Source organism: Pithys albifrons, chromosome 6, assembly GCF_047495875.1.
Source record: "Pithys albifrons albifrons isolate INPA30051 chromosome 6, PitAlb_v1, whole genome shotgun sequence".
Taxonomy (NCBI): Eukaryota; Metazoa; Chordata; class Aves; order Passeriformes; family Thamnophilidae; genus Pithys; species Pithys albifrons.
The window spans coordinates 57,931,721-57,947,983 of NC_092463.1; the positions used below are offsets into that span (position 1 = coordinate 57,931,721).

At 56.1% G+C, this 16,263-nt stretch overlaps 1 protein-coding gene and 1 long non-coding RNA gene across 6 annotated transcripts in view; one reads left to right on the forward strand and one right to left on the reverse strand.

Moving 5' to 3' along the window:
- The first annotated feature begins 735 nt into the window (after positions 1 to 735).
- Positions 736 to 16,263, forward strand: part of WT1 (WT1 transcription factor) — a 38,816-nt gene continuing 23,288 nt past the window's right edge. For 4 of the 5 annotated variants that reach the window (XM_071559059.1, XM_071559060.1, XM_071559057.1 and 1 more), the window contains exons 1-4: positions 3,234 to 4,000; positions 8,142 to 8,264; positions 8,483 to 8,585; positions 14,495 to 14,572. In XM_071559059.1, coding sequence (XP_071415160.1) covers positions 3,610 to 4,000; positions 8,142 to 8,264; positions 8,483 to 8,585; positions 14,495 to 14,572 — 695 coding nt within the window. In that variant the 5' untranslated portion in view covers positions 3,234 to 3,609. Of the gene's footprint in view, positions 883 to 1,729; positions 1,867 to 3,233; positions 4,001 to 8,141; positions 8,265 to 8,482; positions 8,586 to 14,494; positions 14,573 to 16,263 lie in introns of those variants that run through there. The other variant, XM_071559061.1, reaches the window with a different exon arrangement.
- Positions 1,273 to 3,030, reverse strand: LOC139673426 (uncharacterized). Its single transcript, XR_011698110.1, has 3 exons — positions 2,908 to 3,030; positions 2,106 to 2,304; positions 1,273 to 1,857 (listed from the first exon to the last, which is right to left on the reverse strand). It is a non-coding gene; the product is annotated as an uncharacterized lncRNA (long non-coding RNA).

Here is a 16,263-nt window from a genome sequence, read left to right on the forward strand (position 1 = left end):
AATAATGCTACTCCAGTAAATATCTGTGTTTAATCTTACAGAGTGTGCCTTCGAGCGCAATCGAAGTTTGAGCATTATTTGGAATTACCATAGCTGTGGAACAGCGGGCAACACGATACAGCCTAATAGCTGCCTGCCAGAAATTGGGATTGGGCTGTGTTTGGAGAGGAGACAGCAAAATGTTCCGGACCTCCTGGATTTGGACATGGACAAAGGAGATGCTGTCCCTGTACTGCCACCTCTCCAGCCATTGCTTTCAACTGGGCTTTCCCGGCATGAGAGTCTTGGAGTGATTTACGTCGGCTGTGATTGAAATCGGGGTTGGGATCTCTGGGGAAGAGGCAGACAGGTGTCCCCTGCCAGAGGGGAGCAGCTCCTTTCGGCATTCCGGGGCGCCCCCGAGGGGACCCGCTGCCAGTGGTCCCAGCCTGGGCTAAAGGAGTGTCGCCGCTTTGCAGCGGAGCAGGAGATTTTTCACTCTCCCTGGTGCTGGCTAGAAAGGAACGGCTGCGGAAAGCGGCGCTGGCCGTTTCCCAAAAGCCCCCAGCCCGTCCCAGGGTAGAAGGGTCCGGGCTTTCCTCCCCCTCCTCAGGCTCCACCACTGAGGATTTCTCCCGGGACACGCCGGGGCGCTCCCGCTCCTTTGCCCGCACAGCTGAGCCGGCACAGGCGGGCGCAGGTGCCGGCACAGGGCGCAGTGCAGGGCTGGGCTGAGCTGAGCTGGCAGACCCACAGTCCCCCGGCCGTGCGCTGCTTTTCCCACTCTCGCTGGGGCTGCTGGCAGCGACGATGCGCTGATGGACAAGGGGTCATCTTGTTTCGCCACTGGGAAATGAGAGAGAGGAGAAGGTTTGGAAAGACTTCGGCCATTCTTCCTCCCAGGTGGGATAACGCAGACCTAAGCGATCAAGAAAACGTTTTTCCCTCTCAAGAAGATTTATCAAGCTAGTTTATTTCAAGAAAAGAGGAAAAACCCCACACTAGTCGAAAAAATAGCCCACTGCGGGAAAGACTTTTTCTGTTTTTACCAAGAGAGGTCTAGTTTTCATGGGAAATTATACATTCCACTTAGGCTAGCCTAAGACATCTATTTCTATGTGTGCGTTGCCCATCGTAGAGCCGAAGTTCATAGAATCAGTCTTAGAATCGTTTAGGTTGCAAAAGACCTTTAAGCTGTCGAGTCGAACCAACCTCATGTCTCGGTCCGTCACCAAAACGAGCAAACCCCGCAGCAGCCCCGCTCCCAATTCCACACCTCCCCGCAGCCCCGCAAGGCCCCTGCGGGCATCGGGCAGGGGATGACCGCGATGTGCGGGAGCCCCGGTGCGGCCAGAGCGGGAGCAAGTGCCGAGGCCGGCAGTGTCAGCGGGGGCAGCGCAATTCTCCCGCACGGGCATGGTCTGCCTTCACAAGTGCTGTCCGAGGGTGCTTTAGTTTGCCATAGACTCCCAAGAAGAGGCAGATTCTGTAAACTTAGAGAATATTTACTATCGGCAAAGATAAATAAACGAATCTTTCGCACTTACTGTACACGTAGGTTTCTGTAATAAGCAGATTTATGCATCGAAAGAGAGAATTTTAAAGGAAAATTACCTGAACATAGCTTGTGAAAAATAAAGTAATTTCACGAATAACAGAATCCCACTGCTATGGTTAATGAGTTTTAAGCGAAAATGCAATTATACTTGGCCACACCAATAACAACCTGTTTCGATTTCTTTTGCTGTAGAATTTACGCTTTGAACCTTAGAAGATCACTTCAGAACTGGAGATGCGTGCGGTAACTTTTGATGCCGCGGCGGGAAGGAAACACTGACGTGCACATTGTCAAGAGGAAGACGAGGAGCTCGGTCTGTCCTGTGGCAGGTAAACGTTCATGGAGTCTCTGTCACTATTTTCGCTGCCAAAGGGGGTGAGGTGCGGGCAGGGCGCAGTTGTGCGGGAGGGGCCGAGCGTGGCCCCTGCAGCATCTGCGGTGGGCCCGGTACTTTGCGAGTACCCTGCGCTGGGGGCAGCCCTCGGGAGCCCACGTATGCTCGTAGAAGCAACACCCCTCACCCCGGCTGACAATGAATTCGTACTTCTAAAGGGAGGCGGCAGGATACCTCTTCTTCCTGCTCTTTCGTAAGAGCGTGTCCCTTGGGAGAGAGCACGGCTGCGGGTTCGCCCCTGCCTCACGTCCCGCGGGGCTCTGCTGCCCACCCGGGGGCTGCCTGCCGTGTCAGTCGCTCTAGGCGGGCTCCCTCGCCGCCAGAATCATGGCACCCCTCGCTGCCAGGGCCGACCCGAAACCCGCCGTGTCTCCTGGGAGGAAGGACCGTCTGGGGATAACGTGTAAAGTGCCTTCGGGGTCCCTCCCCCCTCCGCCGCTGCCCCGGAATGCGCGCTAAGGAGCTGCTGTCCAGGAGGCTGGGGAGGAAAGAGACACTCCGGGACTTCCCAGGAGCAGTGCCAGGTGGATCTCTGAAAAGCAGGTTACTCACAGTGCTGCCATCCTCCCCCGCCTACTGAGCCGCTTCCTTCCCTCTGACATACTGACAGGTCGAAGGGACAGGGCCAGGACCGGGCACACGCCGGCCCAAGTGCCTTGCCAAGGGACGTGCCGTGGCCCTGCGCCTTCAGGGACAGAGAGAGCCCGGTGCGCGGGGCGGGGCCCCGGGCAAGCAGCCCGGACCCCGCGGGAGCTCATGGAGGCGCAGGTCCCTCCCGTAGCGGGAGAGGCACCTGGAAAGACACTTTCCTCTTACAGGAACGTGGTTCGCCCGCCCCGGGCTGTGTCACTTCCCTTGGCTCCCGCAAGGGCGGAGGCTTCTCCGGGCGGTCCCCGGGGCCTGCGACCCCACTGCCCTCGAGAGTCCCCACGGACATGCACGGAGCTGGCGGGGAAGTCATCCAGCACGTACTTACTGGCCACCTGGATCCCTCCAACAGTCTTGCAAGTCTCTCCTAAAGCGAAGGGGCGTTAGGACGAGATTTAGTGGCTCTTGCACCAGAAGAAGGGTGGGAGTGATGTGTAGGGGAGATATATTCTCCCACAGTCACCTCTCCCCCTCCATCCCCGGCTCTCCTCGTCTCCCCCCTCCCCCCGCGTGTCTGGTCCGGCTGGGTTCAGCACAGCGGGCTGTGGGCAGCCCCTCGGCGGAGGTTGTGTGAATGGAGGATCGGCGTGGCTGACTCCTCCTCCCCTGCAAGCGCCTCTATTTGAGCTTTGGAAAGTTGAGGGTGAGCAGGCATCCGAGGTGAGGCGTGCGAGGCGGCTGTGCCCCCCCAGCACGGACAGGCGGACACACGCACAGACAGACACGCACACACGCGGACACACAGACACAGGCACACCCCACCCTGCCCTGCCCTGCGCTGCGAGCGGGTGCAACCCCGGAGGCGATCCTGGAGAACAACCTTTCCCTATCGCTGCTGCCGGCTCCCGCAGGGCTGGACCCGGGGAGCTGCGTCGCGGAGCAAACTTCTCCCAAAGGGCTGAGCTCGCCAGCCTGGTGCCTGCAGCCGGAGCCGGCCTCCGGCTTGGCGGGCAGGAGCCAGGTGTCCTGGAACAAGTGCGGCCCGGGGGCAGACTGGCTGCCCGGCGGCAGGCAGAAGGTCTGCGACCAGATGGGCTCCGACGTCCGAGACCTCAACGCGCTGCTGCCCTCCGTGCCCTCTCTGCCGGGCAACAGCAACTGCACCATGCCGGTGAGCAGCGCGGCGCAGTGGGCGCCCGTCCTGGACTTCCCCCCAGGGGCCTCCTACGGCTCGCTGGGGCCGCACTCCTTCATCAAGCAGGAGCCGAGCTGGAACGGATCGGACCCGCACGAGGAGCAATACCTGAGCGCCTTCACCGTGCACTTCTCCGGCCAGTTCACGGGCACGGCCGGGGCTTGCCGCTACGGGCCCTTCGGCGCCCCGCCGCCCAGCCAGCCGCCCTCGGGCCAGGCTCGGATGTTCCCCAACGGGCCCTACCTGCCCAACTGCTTGGAGAGCCAGCAAGCGATCCGCAACCAGGGTAAGGGCCGCGATACCGGGCGCCCCGGGCTCGGGGGGCGGCCCCCGGTGAAGCCCGCTCTGCCTGGCCGGGCCGTGCCTGATGTAAACACCAAGTCCATCTTCGTGGCAGCAGAGCCGGGTTAGGCGAGACAGCCTCCCCGTGCCTCCCTTCCCTCCCTGGGCGGCAGCCACGTCGCTCCGGGGAGATTTAGGAGCCGCGATTTGCTCCCCTTACCCCTTCTGTGGGGCAGCGGATGGCTCTACCAGGCGGGCTGGAGCCCCCCGGCCTCCTGCCCGGGCAGGACCTGCCTCTCGCCTTCGCAAAGGTTTGTTCGGGCTGGAGACAGAGTAAGTCCTGGAATGGAGGTGGGGCCGGTGGCCCGAGAGAATTCCCTCTACATATCTTGAGGGTGATGGTGTTGGGGGATACTGTACCTCCAAACCTCCTAAATCAGAAAAGCTCTGTCCGCACGTTAGTGTTTTCAAGTCCTTTGTCGAATTAACCTCGGGAGGGTTGAATGTCCCCGGGCCGGTGTGCACAAATAGGGGCGCCTCGTCATTTCTTGTCAGCATCTCCGTGGCCAGGACCTGCTGCACTGTAGCTCTCCGCGGTCCCCAGTGTTTGCACCGCCCTGGGAAACTCCCGTGAGCTGAACGGCCGGGCGATGGGTCATCTGTGCCACCGGGATCAGCATCTAATCGTTTTTCTTCCAGTGACTGCAGTACAAACATCTGCGGATGCAAACGGGAGGATGAAGGGAAAGGGGGCTAGCGTGTGTAGAGCTTGCCTGAGACATTTTGAGTCTTGTTCCCCCTTCTTCAGCTGCCCCCAGAGTCGCGGGATGCCGCGAATTGCCCCGCACTCTCCGTCCCCGGGAGAGGCGCCGCGGAAATCTGACCGAGGGGAGTGAGGCCATGGAGGTCCCGAGAGTCGGGGGACAGGAGGTCGGCGGAGTGTGCGTGGCCTGGCTGGAGCGGGATGAGTCGCCGGGGTCTCGCTGGTCCCCCGCGCCCAGCCCTCAGCTCGGGCTTGCTGTGCGCCGCGGGGTCAACCGCGTACCCACGGAGGGAGGCTGAGACCGACCGTGCCGGGAGGGCCCGGCGATTCGGGCTGTCCCCGCTCGCTGGCGGCAGGGCAAGGGGCAGAGCAAAGGCCGAGGCGGACGCGCTCGGGGCTGGCGAGTCGGTCAGGGGAGATGTTTGCAGTGAAGGCAGGCGGTGGCGGCCGAGGAGAAGGTGTTGTTCGGCAGTGCCGAGTCGCAGTCCCAGTGCCACCGCGCTGCTGTCTTCAACTCCCGGCCCCTGCCCGCACCGAGATCCGCCCGGCGCCGAGATCCAGCGTCGGAAACCGCAGAAGCGGCCGCCAGGGCCCTGCTGCCGATCCCGGCTTGGCAGCATCCCTGGAGCTGGGGAGAATCGCGGCCTGGCCGAGGCCTCGGAGCCGCTGCTTGCCCCCGGGGATTCCAGGCTCCAGCTGCGCGACGGGAATGGAGCGGTACAGAGCCCGCCAGTACAGGGGCTGTGGCGCGGAGTTTTGAAAGACATCTGAATGAAAGTATTTTAGATATCGGAAAGGATTTGTAATGCTGGGCCGAAACAGCAACGGGAGGGTCTAGAAAGGGATGAGGGAAATAAATTCAGCCCTGGGTTAGCGAGGGACAAAACAGCTGCGACCCCGCGCCATCGTCGTCCGGGTTTAACCACCCCGAAGAGAAACGGAGCCTTTAACACACCAACACACGGAGCCCATGCTGGGCTTTACTTGGACCCGGCGCCCTGCGGGCGGTGCTCGGCCTGCGGCACCACTAGCCCCGCACACTCCCGCACCTGTGCGTGCCCGGAGAGCCGGGGCAGAGGGACTGACACCTCCGTACCTCCCAGACCCGGCTGCGTAGATCGAGGCCCTGCAGGGACCTGGGCAAGGCGCCGTGGCGGGGAGCAAGGACCGTGTCCCGGTTCCCTCTCTCTCCCCTCCCTCCCGTGCTCCACCGGGCCAAGCTGCCTCGCCGCGGGGCGAGGGGGTCCCCTCGGCTCGGGCCTTCTCCCCGCACGTGCAGCGCTGCGGCTTAGCCACAACTATTTTCGGCGACACGCAGAGACCTCCTTCGGCAAGGAGAAATTCGGCAAAGGGTGTTTGCTTTTTTTTTTTTCCCTTTTTTGTGGATGGATAAAATGTTCTTGCTTTGGCTCTCCTCAAGGTTGAACTCCCCCCTCTTTTTTTTTTTTCTTTTAAGACGGTTCCTCCGACCGTGGGAAAGATGCTACCTTGGCTCTGAGATGACATTTCTGCCAAGTCTGGGATGGGGTGGGGGTTAGGAAACTAAGGCTTTGAAATCTCTGCCCAGTTTTCCTTTTCTCGTTCGCCTTTCATCCAGCTGGGCTCCTCCAACAACTGGATGCCTCCAACGGGCCCCGTTCTCCAGCAGATGTACAACTTTCAATTATTTTCAGCACATTTTAATCAGGTCTAGTTCTGATAACACCCTAATTAAAGGGACCTCACTATCGGCAGCTCAGTTCAGAACTCAACTTTCTTATCACATTCCTGAAGCTTTGGGTCAGGCAACACCGGAAAATGCGGCCAAAACCTTGTTCTGCTCTGAACTGAGTTTTGAAGGTCACTGAAACTTTGTGGCGGGCCAAAAGTAGCGTAGAAAGTGTCAGTGTTTTCTGAAAGCTAAAAAAGAGGCAGAGGGAAATGGGGAAAAGGGAGTTGAAGGTTGAGCCTCCACCCTGAGGGCTGAGGGAGGAGATAAGGAGCGAGAAACAGCTGTGGGATGGGAGTCCGTAAGGTACCGGCCTGTCAACGCAGCTCGCGTCGCCGCGACAGGAGCTCTGCTCTGAGGGTCAGGGGGATGTGAGAGACATGTGGCCGGGGACAAGGCAGTCCCACTCCTATCCCAGCCCTGCAGTCTCAGGGCCGACCTAAAATCATCGCGAAGGTGAAGGTTTCAAAGCCTTCTGGATTATTTTTCTCCCTCCTCTTTGGTCCCTTCATTTCTCCCCCTCAGCCGCGCAGGTAAATGAAGTCCTGTCTGTAGGGAGAATAAAATGGAGACGCAACATTCGGATCCCTTTGCTGCCTCTGCATTTTATTCTCTCTGAAACCCGCCGTGATTACCCATCGGCGGTGGTGAAGCAGAGACCTACCCTGCGCCGAGCACCCGCGGAACGGAGAGAGGCACCTGAAAACAGTCCCGAGTGCTCCCTCTCGACTATCAAAATCACTCTCCAGCCACGCAGCCCATCCAGACGGGTCTGTGGAGGATGCCCGTGCTGGAATAAGCGCGTTAAGGGAGTGGAGTATGAGGGAGGAAGCACTCGTAGTCCCTTTGGTTTCTTTCCCCAGCCCGCGACGGACTTTTTGTTTTGTTTTGTTGGGGTTTTGTTTTGGTTTTATTTTTTTTAAGAGTGACTCTCAGAGGAGCGTGGTTCTCGGGGTAAATGCTGATGAGCCGAGAAGCCTCTGAGATAATATTACTTTGTAATTACTTTTTTAGCTGAAGTTGTTTAGCCAGCTCCAAGTCATTAATGAAAGTTGGTGTCCAAGCACCTGATTTACGATTCCGTGTCGGCTCGGGGTCAGCAGAGGTGGTCTCTTTCCATCTGAATCTGCTCGGTGTAGGAAACAAAATAGGCTGTTTATTATTTTGGAGTGCAATTTTCACTGAAAGGAGGAGTTTTATTTTTGCATGTAACATTCCGCCTCTTTATTGCAGACTCTTCAGAAAGCGGCTCTGAAAAAAAATAAAGAAAAAAAAAGGCAAGATTAAAGGGTAACTTTTAAATTGGAAACGCCAGATGAATACACTGAGCAGATGAGAATCTTCCTCTTTAATATGAGCAACAATTACTGAAAACATCCTTTTTATTACCGAAGCCGATCTGTTCTCTTTAGACACGAACAAGACTTCCGACTTTCGGCCCCTCGGAGCCGGCAGCCCGGCTCTGCTCTCCCCGCAGCCTTGCGAAGTGCGTGTGCTGGGAGAGTGAATGAAGGGCGACAGTCGGGCGCTGTCCTTTTCCTCAGCGTGGGCAGCCGTGGTGCGATAGTCGCGAAGTATTTCAGAGCGGCCGGGCGTGGACTCCTCTCGCTCGACGCCTGCTCGGAGGGGTGTGGCGGGAGGGGCTCGCTAACCCCGCTGTGGTCTCTTCGGCAGGTTACAGCACCGTGGCGTTTGATGGGACCCCCAGCTATGGCCACACGCCGTCTCACCCCGCCGCTCAGTTTACGAACCACTCCTTCAAACACGAGGACCCCATCAGTCAGCAGCCCTCCCTAGGTAATTTCAGCCTCCTCGGGAGCCCCTGTCGAAGGGCTTTGCCGCCCGTTTGGCAATCCAGAGTGGCTCTGGAGTCGCACCGCTGCCCCAACCCCCTTCAGGCTGGCACAGATGCCCCAGTGCTGGTGGACGAGGCCACGGAGCCCCGTCTGCCCACGGGGCAAGCGGAGGGGTGGCCGGTCGCCGCAGGGGTTAATTCTTTGCCGCTTTCTCCACAGGGGACCAGCAGTACTCGGTGCCTCCCCCGGTGTACGGCTGTCACACTCCCACCGACAGCTGCACGGGCAGCCAGGCCCTGCTCCTCCGGACCCCTTACAACAGGTACCTCCGCCGGCAGGGAGTTTTGCCTCCCCTCCGTTCGTGCGGGTTGTTGCTGGGACTCTGTCTCTCCCCCGTGTGCCGTTTAAACAGCTTCTCCTTTATATAAGGGAACAGATTTATTTTTTCCCTTCTCAAAAGGAAAAAAAAAAAAGATTCATGCGTAAAAAACAAACCATACCAAAGAAAACAAACGAATCCAACCCAACCAACCAAAACAAACAAACAAACAAAAATCCCCACACCAAACCAAACGTCAAACCTCCAAACAAAACAATATCCCAAACCACATAAAACGAAAAAAAGACACCGCGCCTTCCATCCGGGCTCTGCCATGACTCGCAGCTTTCCCGTGTCGTCTCGTCCACCCGGGCCGGGGTTCGCGGGTGTGGTGGTGCCGCTCGGCGCTGGCAGAGCATCCCGGGCGGGCTCGGGGGAGCCACTCTCCGGCGACAGGTGCCGGCCGCCTCTGAGAGAAGGGAGCCGGGCTGCTTGTCCTTTTTGGTGGACGCCTGTCCCGTAGCCCGCTAGTGCGAAGAGTTTGCTATTTGCCCTTAACCGCGTCGGTGGGAAGAGACCGGGACAATCCAGCTGAGCCCCAGGGCTGCAGGGCCTCTCTCCCCGTAGCCCCGGAGCTCTTCCCGAAGGCCAGGAAGGTGTGGGAGCACTAGCTGGGGAGTAGCAGCGATGGGCAGAGCGTGTTACATGAAATTAAGTCTCAGCTCCGTCCAAGGGCTTCATCTTCCAGGGCAAGAGCCCTTCCAATGTCTCCCAGGAGTGATGGGAACTGGCCTGCAGGGAGGTTATTTATTGAAATCGGGGCAATAAACCTATCGGATTTCCTTGCTGGGAGAAAGGTGCATCTGGAGCTTTGCTGCAAGCAACGAAATCTCTTTGCCAACAGACGGGCCTGTGGCAGGGGCGGCTTCCCGTTTGTTTTTTTCGGTCTGACATGGGGGCCGGGCGTTGGAGTTTTACAACGTGTTTAGTGAGTAAAAGAAGTTTCCCAAAATTTATTCTTCAACTTTTTGTGAACTTAGAGCTAGCCCCGTATCTTGGAGTTGCTAAGTAACTCTCGCACACAAAACAATGTGCCTCTGCGAAGGAAGCCGCGAGCGGCTCCTCCTGTAGGCCGGTTATATCATCTCTGATTAATCAACACTGGACGTGAGACAACAAAATTCTGTCACTTCCAGAAGCCACTTCGCTTAATGAACGTGAGTTGACGTCAAGGGAAGGAGGGAATGAGGTAATGAAGGAAGGAAAGAAGCCTATCCAGAGAGATTAGCTTGCAGAATAATTGGCGGGGCGAACTCCTGCACTGAAGTGACAGAGATTGCTCGGCGCGTAGGGAAATCTATAAATATGGTTCGTAGGGGGGCTCGGGGAGGGCAGATCCGAGCGGCTGCGGGCAGGCCCCGTTCTTCCCAGTCCCACCGGGCCCCGGGTCTCGCCATCGCCCCGCTCCTGGAAGGGGTAGTGCCTGGGAGGTGTGATTCCGATAGGAAACCGCTGATAGTGTCAAGAGCTCTCTCCTCCTTGTGCCTCCGCCGAGGCAGCGTCGGGCAGGAGGGTGAGCACAGTGTTGTCACCGCCCTAACGCGGCCACCTCCCGCCCAGCGTTTCGAGACTCGCACCTGAGGTCGGATTTCCTCACGACCTCAGCCTTGATCCTGCCCTGCTCCCTGGGAGGTTTATAGGTTACTCAGATAGGATAAGGATTTAAGCCCTTAAACCTCACAGGAGCCAATACTGATGTGTGGGGGTGTAAGTCAGGCAGAACTTATTCCACGTCGAGGGGTAGACCGAGCTGTACAAAGCCTGCTCCCGCATCAAGGCCCACACAGGTGAGTGAGCTCGGTGCGGCCTTTCCTTAATAAAGGGGATGAGTAAGTGTTCCCCTACAGAACACGCTCAAAAACGCTTGGAAAAAAACCAGTCTTCCTAACACATGGGTGTTCTTCCCGTATATGAGTAGATGTGGTATAGAAACAGAGGGGACTCGCCACATCACCAACTCCCTGAAGACAACCACACTGTCCTTATCAATATTTATATTGATTTGACGAAATGGTGAATTTTGTTTTCAAGACTGTATTTATTCCACACCTCCTTTGCGAACATTTCTTTCACTTTTCGCAGTTTAGGTCAAGTTTGACAGCTTTGCTTTGGCAAGTGATTGCTCAGTCGCCGCATCCGAGCGCCGGGGCCGGCCGTGATGGGTGCTCAACCCCGGAGTTGGGGGGTTAGTGCTTCTTCGAACGGGCTGGGGACAGTAGGGGCTACCATTCGCCTTTAGCACTGGAGAGGGGGCGATGTGACGGAGGAGATCAGGTCGGGGGCGGGAGGTGTTGCCTCTCTCTCCGGTAGGATGCGACGGTCGGTGTTTGCCCTGCACCACCTCCTCTCTGGGAGGCTGGAGTTGCGCTCGGGCGTTCTTTGTGGTCCCTCGCCCACCCCCAGTCGAGGTTTCGGGTCCGCTCCGCCTTGCATAGTCCTGTCAGAGCCGTCCCGGATCCGTCGTGTCGAACAAGACCCAAGGGTGATGCTTCGGCCGGCAGAGGTGGAGCGAGAGAGCACCGCGAGGAGATGCAGAGGGAGCCACCTCCATCCAATACTCTCTTCTTCCCCTGCTCACCATCTCCCCCGCTGGGTGCAAGGGACCGCTCTCGGCTTCCCTGTCCCCCGCGAGAGCTGCACAGGGTCGCGAGTGGTCGTGGGCAGGAGGGTTCCTCGGCCAGGAGAGCTCCCGGCCCGGCTGGTGCCAGCCCGTCTGCAGTGCGGAGTCACTGAGGGAGGGAGTCTCGTCGCTCCCGTACCGAGGCAAAGCACTCGGGAAGGCAGCAGCTTGAAGGAAAAGGTTAAAAGATCGTAATTCTTACACTGGAAGCAGAACTGTCTCTGAAATCTCTCGCCTCGGCAACTGCTTGCTCTCTGTTCATAGCGCGGCCCGCTCTGCTGCCAAGGAACCCTTACGCCTGTGGTTGGTAGCTGGACACGGATGACAAACCCGCGCACACCGCGAGTGTGCATTTGTGAGTCCATTAAAATGGTGATGTGAACTTTTCTACCTCGCGCTGTTTAATGTAGTAAACATGCTCGATGTTGAAAATTTACTGTGAGTCACACTTGCAAAGACTCTAAAAGTGGAGGAGTCTCGGTTCAGATTATAGCTCTTTCTGTGCAGAGGTCAAGAACTCGGTAATACTGCAGTGCAGGCCAAAACAAACTCTATATGATCTACTACTGGTTTCCTTTTAAGTTCCTTTTTTGCTCAGTGTTGACTTCCTTTTATTTCACTCCAACTTACATTAATCCCCGTTGTAGAAATGTCCCCCCCTTCCTCTCGTTTCTCTTTAAAAGCATCTCTGTAATGAAAATAAGTTATTTTTAGTGTCTTCTTGTGGCCGTTGGAAGGGCCAAGGATTCAGATTGGAATCGGCACAGGCATATCCCTGGAGACCTCGCTTTCCTCCTCATTATTCAAACCTCATCCGAAGCCGAGATTTTGAGCAGACCTGTTAATTCCATGAGATCACCTCACGGTACTGTCAATAACAAACTATGGCGAGGCGTAAATGGCGTAAGGGATGCCCTGTTCTCTCTCATGTCAGATGTGAGATATTTTAGTCCGACTCTGTGTCCGGTGCCCCCCGACGCGGCCGTTCCTGCCCCCGGGTTTAAGAGGCGCTAAACCCGGCGGTGCCCACCTGCCTCCCGCTCTGGGCCGATTACCTCGATTTAGCCAAAGCTCGGACAATTCCGGTTTGTTCGAGATGGAAACGTCGCAGGGCCGTGGCTCAGCACAGAAAAAGAATTTCTCCCCTTAACCACTGCCAGCAGCAGAGGTCGCGTACATCACCTCTGCAGGCCGTGGGCATCCCTGTCCCGAGGCATTCTACACCGGAAGCGTGCCGGGACCCCTCAGCGCATCCCGCGGGAATCCGCTCCCGGGGCCTCAAGTCAAACTTTCTGTTCAATCCGCGCAGCTGAAATGCGCCCTCGCCGGGCCGGGCCGGCGTGGGGTCCGTGCCTGGGTACCCGCTCCCCCCGCACTCATTCTCCCCAGCCCCTGCCCCTCCGCAGTAGGAGAACAAGCGGTGCGAGGGCTGCGGGTCTCTCCTGGGGCTGTCCCGATTCGGAGTGGCAGAGCGGGGTTTAGCTAAAGCAGACGAGTTCCGCTAGCCCTCTCTCTCCCAGAGCTTCCCAAGGCTCTCAGCCTGCCTGGAAGCTGCTCCTGCCTCCCTTCGGAGGCTGAAGCCTGCTCAGGTTCCGCCGTTCAGCTGTGGCCAGGGGCGAAGCGCGGCCGTAGCGCGGGGAGGGGCCGGGAGGGAGGTTTGCCCGAGGGGACTGCAGCGTCCCCTGGGTGCGGGCGCTGCGCTGGGCGCGGAGCGGTTTGTTTTGGACACTGTCACCCAAAGGCGGCATGGAATACAGTGGCTGCGAGCTGTGACAAGATGAATAAGCGTATTGCTTTATGAAAAAGCAAAGGAGGGGAAAAAGTGGATATTGTGGGGGAGGCTCTTATAAATGAACTGTCAAGCGAAGAAAGTTAAAGGGAAATCTCCTGCTGTAAATGCATCGGGCGGGCACTTCTAATAAAAATCAGGGTCCTGGAGGAATTAATTACAGCAGCATTACAGGAAGAATTCGTGGAATTGCAAAACGTAGTTGGCACAGACCAGCACGGACTGCTATTGCAAATGGGGAAACTGCAGGAGAGTTTAACAATTCCTGAGCTGATATGCAGGACATTGTAGTAGCATAATAGCACTTCAGACATGCTAATGAATAATAGTGTCCAGTGATACTGACAAATGATATTACGCATACTTCGAGATTGAAGTCACTTAATTTGTTTTTATATGCAAAAGCTTCCCACTGGAATCTGGCTTTTATAGGTCGCTTCTACCTGCCACGAAGTAAAAAAAAAAAAAAAAAAAAAAAAAAGAAGAAAAAACCCCCTTCTTCTAATAACAGAATGAGATAAATTCACCGCCTAAGTCCAGCGACTTTAGGTGTGATTAATCAACGGGGAGACTTGCGTTTATTGTGAGCGGCTGTTCCCTGGCATCAATCACACTGCCCGGCTGAAGGTCCGGGGGCTCCTGCCCCGTCCCCTCCCCAGCTCTGCGGGGAGCTGCGCTGCGGGGACAGCCCGAAGCGCGGAAGCCCCGCCGGTCCCAGGGGAAGCCTGTCCCGGGCGGCGGCACCTCCTCAGCCCGGCCGGGAGAGCGTTCCCGTGTCCGGCTCCCACCGCCCCTCACCGTGGCCCCGCTGCCCGGGTTTGCCGCTCCGGTGGCGGGGAAACCTCGGGTTGCAGCCGCCGCCGGGCTGCCTTCGGTGTGTACCGGCGGGGAAAGAGCCTGTTCCAGCGGTGAGCTTCGTTTATCGCTCAGCCACTCCATTTTTCTCCTGCTTGTCAAGCCCCTCTATGTAGTAACATCCATCATGAGTCACGATAGCTGTTTCACTCCATTACCCACGTGGTCTCTCACACTCCTGGTTAAAACAGTTAACAGATTTGCCTTTTCGAAACAAATAATCGACCACGTTAGTCTGCCCGGCTGCCTATATTCGTTTCACTCATTTCAATGTGTCAATATCGGATATTATTTTTCCATAAGGAAAAAGTTTTATGTCTCCATTTCTAGCTGGTTAAAAATCGTCAGGCTTGCAGATTCAAAGGGAATTTTCGATCCACAGACTTTATTTTATTTTACTTCCTTTTATTTTTAAAAAAAAAACACCCTGTAACACATCGATAAAAGGGATTATATAAAATGAATTTACTTTCTACTGTTATATAGTTATATTTAAACCCAGTAACAAAGAATTTGTTGATATCTTGATGTACTGTTTTGGTTTGATAGCTGTAATTTTAGTTCTAATTCTACATGTTTTCACAACAGTGACAATTTATACCAAATGACCTCGCAGCTTGAATGCATGACATGGAATCAAATGAACTTGGGATCCACACTGAAGGGGTAAGGTGCTTTGTTATCTTCTAACCTATTACTCTAGTGCAGCTGTATCACTGAGCTAACTTTACGTTGTATTTTATGACTTGAATCCAGTCACTTGCACGAAAAAACATTGTCCGGTCCTAAGAGTGGCTCATCATCTGGCTGTAGCTTGATGTGGTTTTGATACTCCAGCTGCGGGCTGGGATACCGCGCCCATGGAGCCCAGCCCTGGGTGTTTCAGAGGCGAAGCGCTTCGGCGGCAGCGCAGCCATCCTGTCCCGCCGGGTCCGGGCCGGAGTCCCCGGGCAGGGCAGGACAAGGCAGGGAAGGGATGGGCTGTGCCAGCTCCGCGTCCTTGGGTCCGTCCCAGAGGGGCAGCCGCGGCCCCTTAGCGCTCTCCTCCTTGAGCTGTCGCCTCTTCCTACCATCCCTCTTCCCCTTCCCTGCCTTCGCCAGGCCCTGCGTCCTGTGTCCCGGCCCGGCCGCCTCCCGGCTTCCTTCCTCCCGGCCATTGTCGCCCTCCCACCTGCCGGGAAGAGGCTCCGGCCCGCCTCCCCCGCGGGGCTTCCTGCGGCTGGGCGGGCAGGAAGGCTCCGAGGCGCCGCGGGGCCCCGCCGGGGTGGCGGCCCGTGGAGGGGGTCAGGCTCCGGTGCCTGTGCCCGGTGCCTCCATCAGCCCTGCCAGGGTTAGTGATCCTCGGCCGCGGGAGGCAGAACCGAGACCCGTGACACTGGTGCACAACCGTGTCCTCACCTTGTTTGATCTGCCATCGCCACCAAGAGTGAAAGAGCCATCCTTCGGTCTTAACCGGGAGAAAGCTACAGAGCGCCTGCTTTGCTCAGAGTAGATAATTCACTGCTCTGAGCACATAACTGGCTGTGAAAACTGCCTCACCGAAGGCAGGTATCGCCAGCTTTGAGATGTTCTCAGTGTCCAGGTGTGTGCAGGCTCAAATGAACAACGGAAGAGGCCGAAGGAAGCCTCGCATAGATCTGTGCTTTCATGCAGTTGTCCATAAATGTGAGTCATGTTTAAGATGAACTTTGTGAACAGTGCTGTGGCATGATAGAGGAAAAAAATGTTATGAGTCTGCTTCTAGCTCATTCACAAATGGTGTTTTGAAGGTTAGAGGGAGAAGATAGTAACATAGTAAACTATCTGTATTGAGGTGAACGAGAGAATTGAGCCTGAAGAGATCTGTCAAAGAGCTCTCTTGTAGTTAGAGAAGATCCCAAAGTCCCACAGCTGTGTATAGTTCACTGCCTTTGCTGCTGATCCCCTCTTTTTAAAGGTTATTTCCTACTTTTTTTTCCATAAGTGTTTTTGATTTCCTCATTAAACTGTAGTCTTTAAAGATCAGTCAATTCAGTATTAGACACTGTTTTGTCTCTTCTGAAGAAAATATCCTGCAAAATGGAGAAACACATCAACCTTGACTGAGGTCCAAGTTATTAAAGCAAGGAAGACGTTATTCTTTGGGGAACTCAGTGAAAAAGAAAGTCACAATAGGGATATTAAAGGAGTACTGAACAAAATAAATGGCTTCTTACTTGTCCAGGAGTCAGACTGTTACCAGTGTAAAGTATGTGACCTAGGATGCATGAAAAGGAGGAAAAAAATCAAGATGAATGATCTATGGTAAAAGAAAGCTGAAAGTTTTGGTATAGGCCAAGATTGTAGAATCTGTGGAAAATCAGTGCTAGACATAGCCT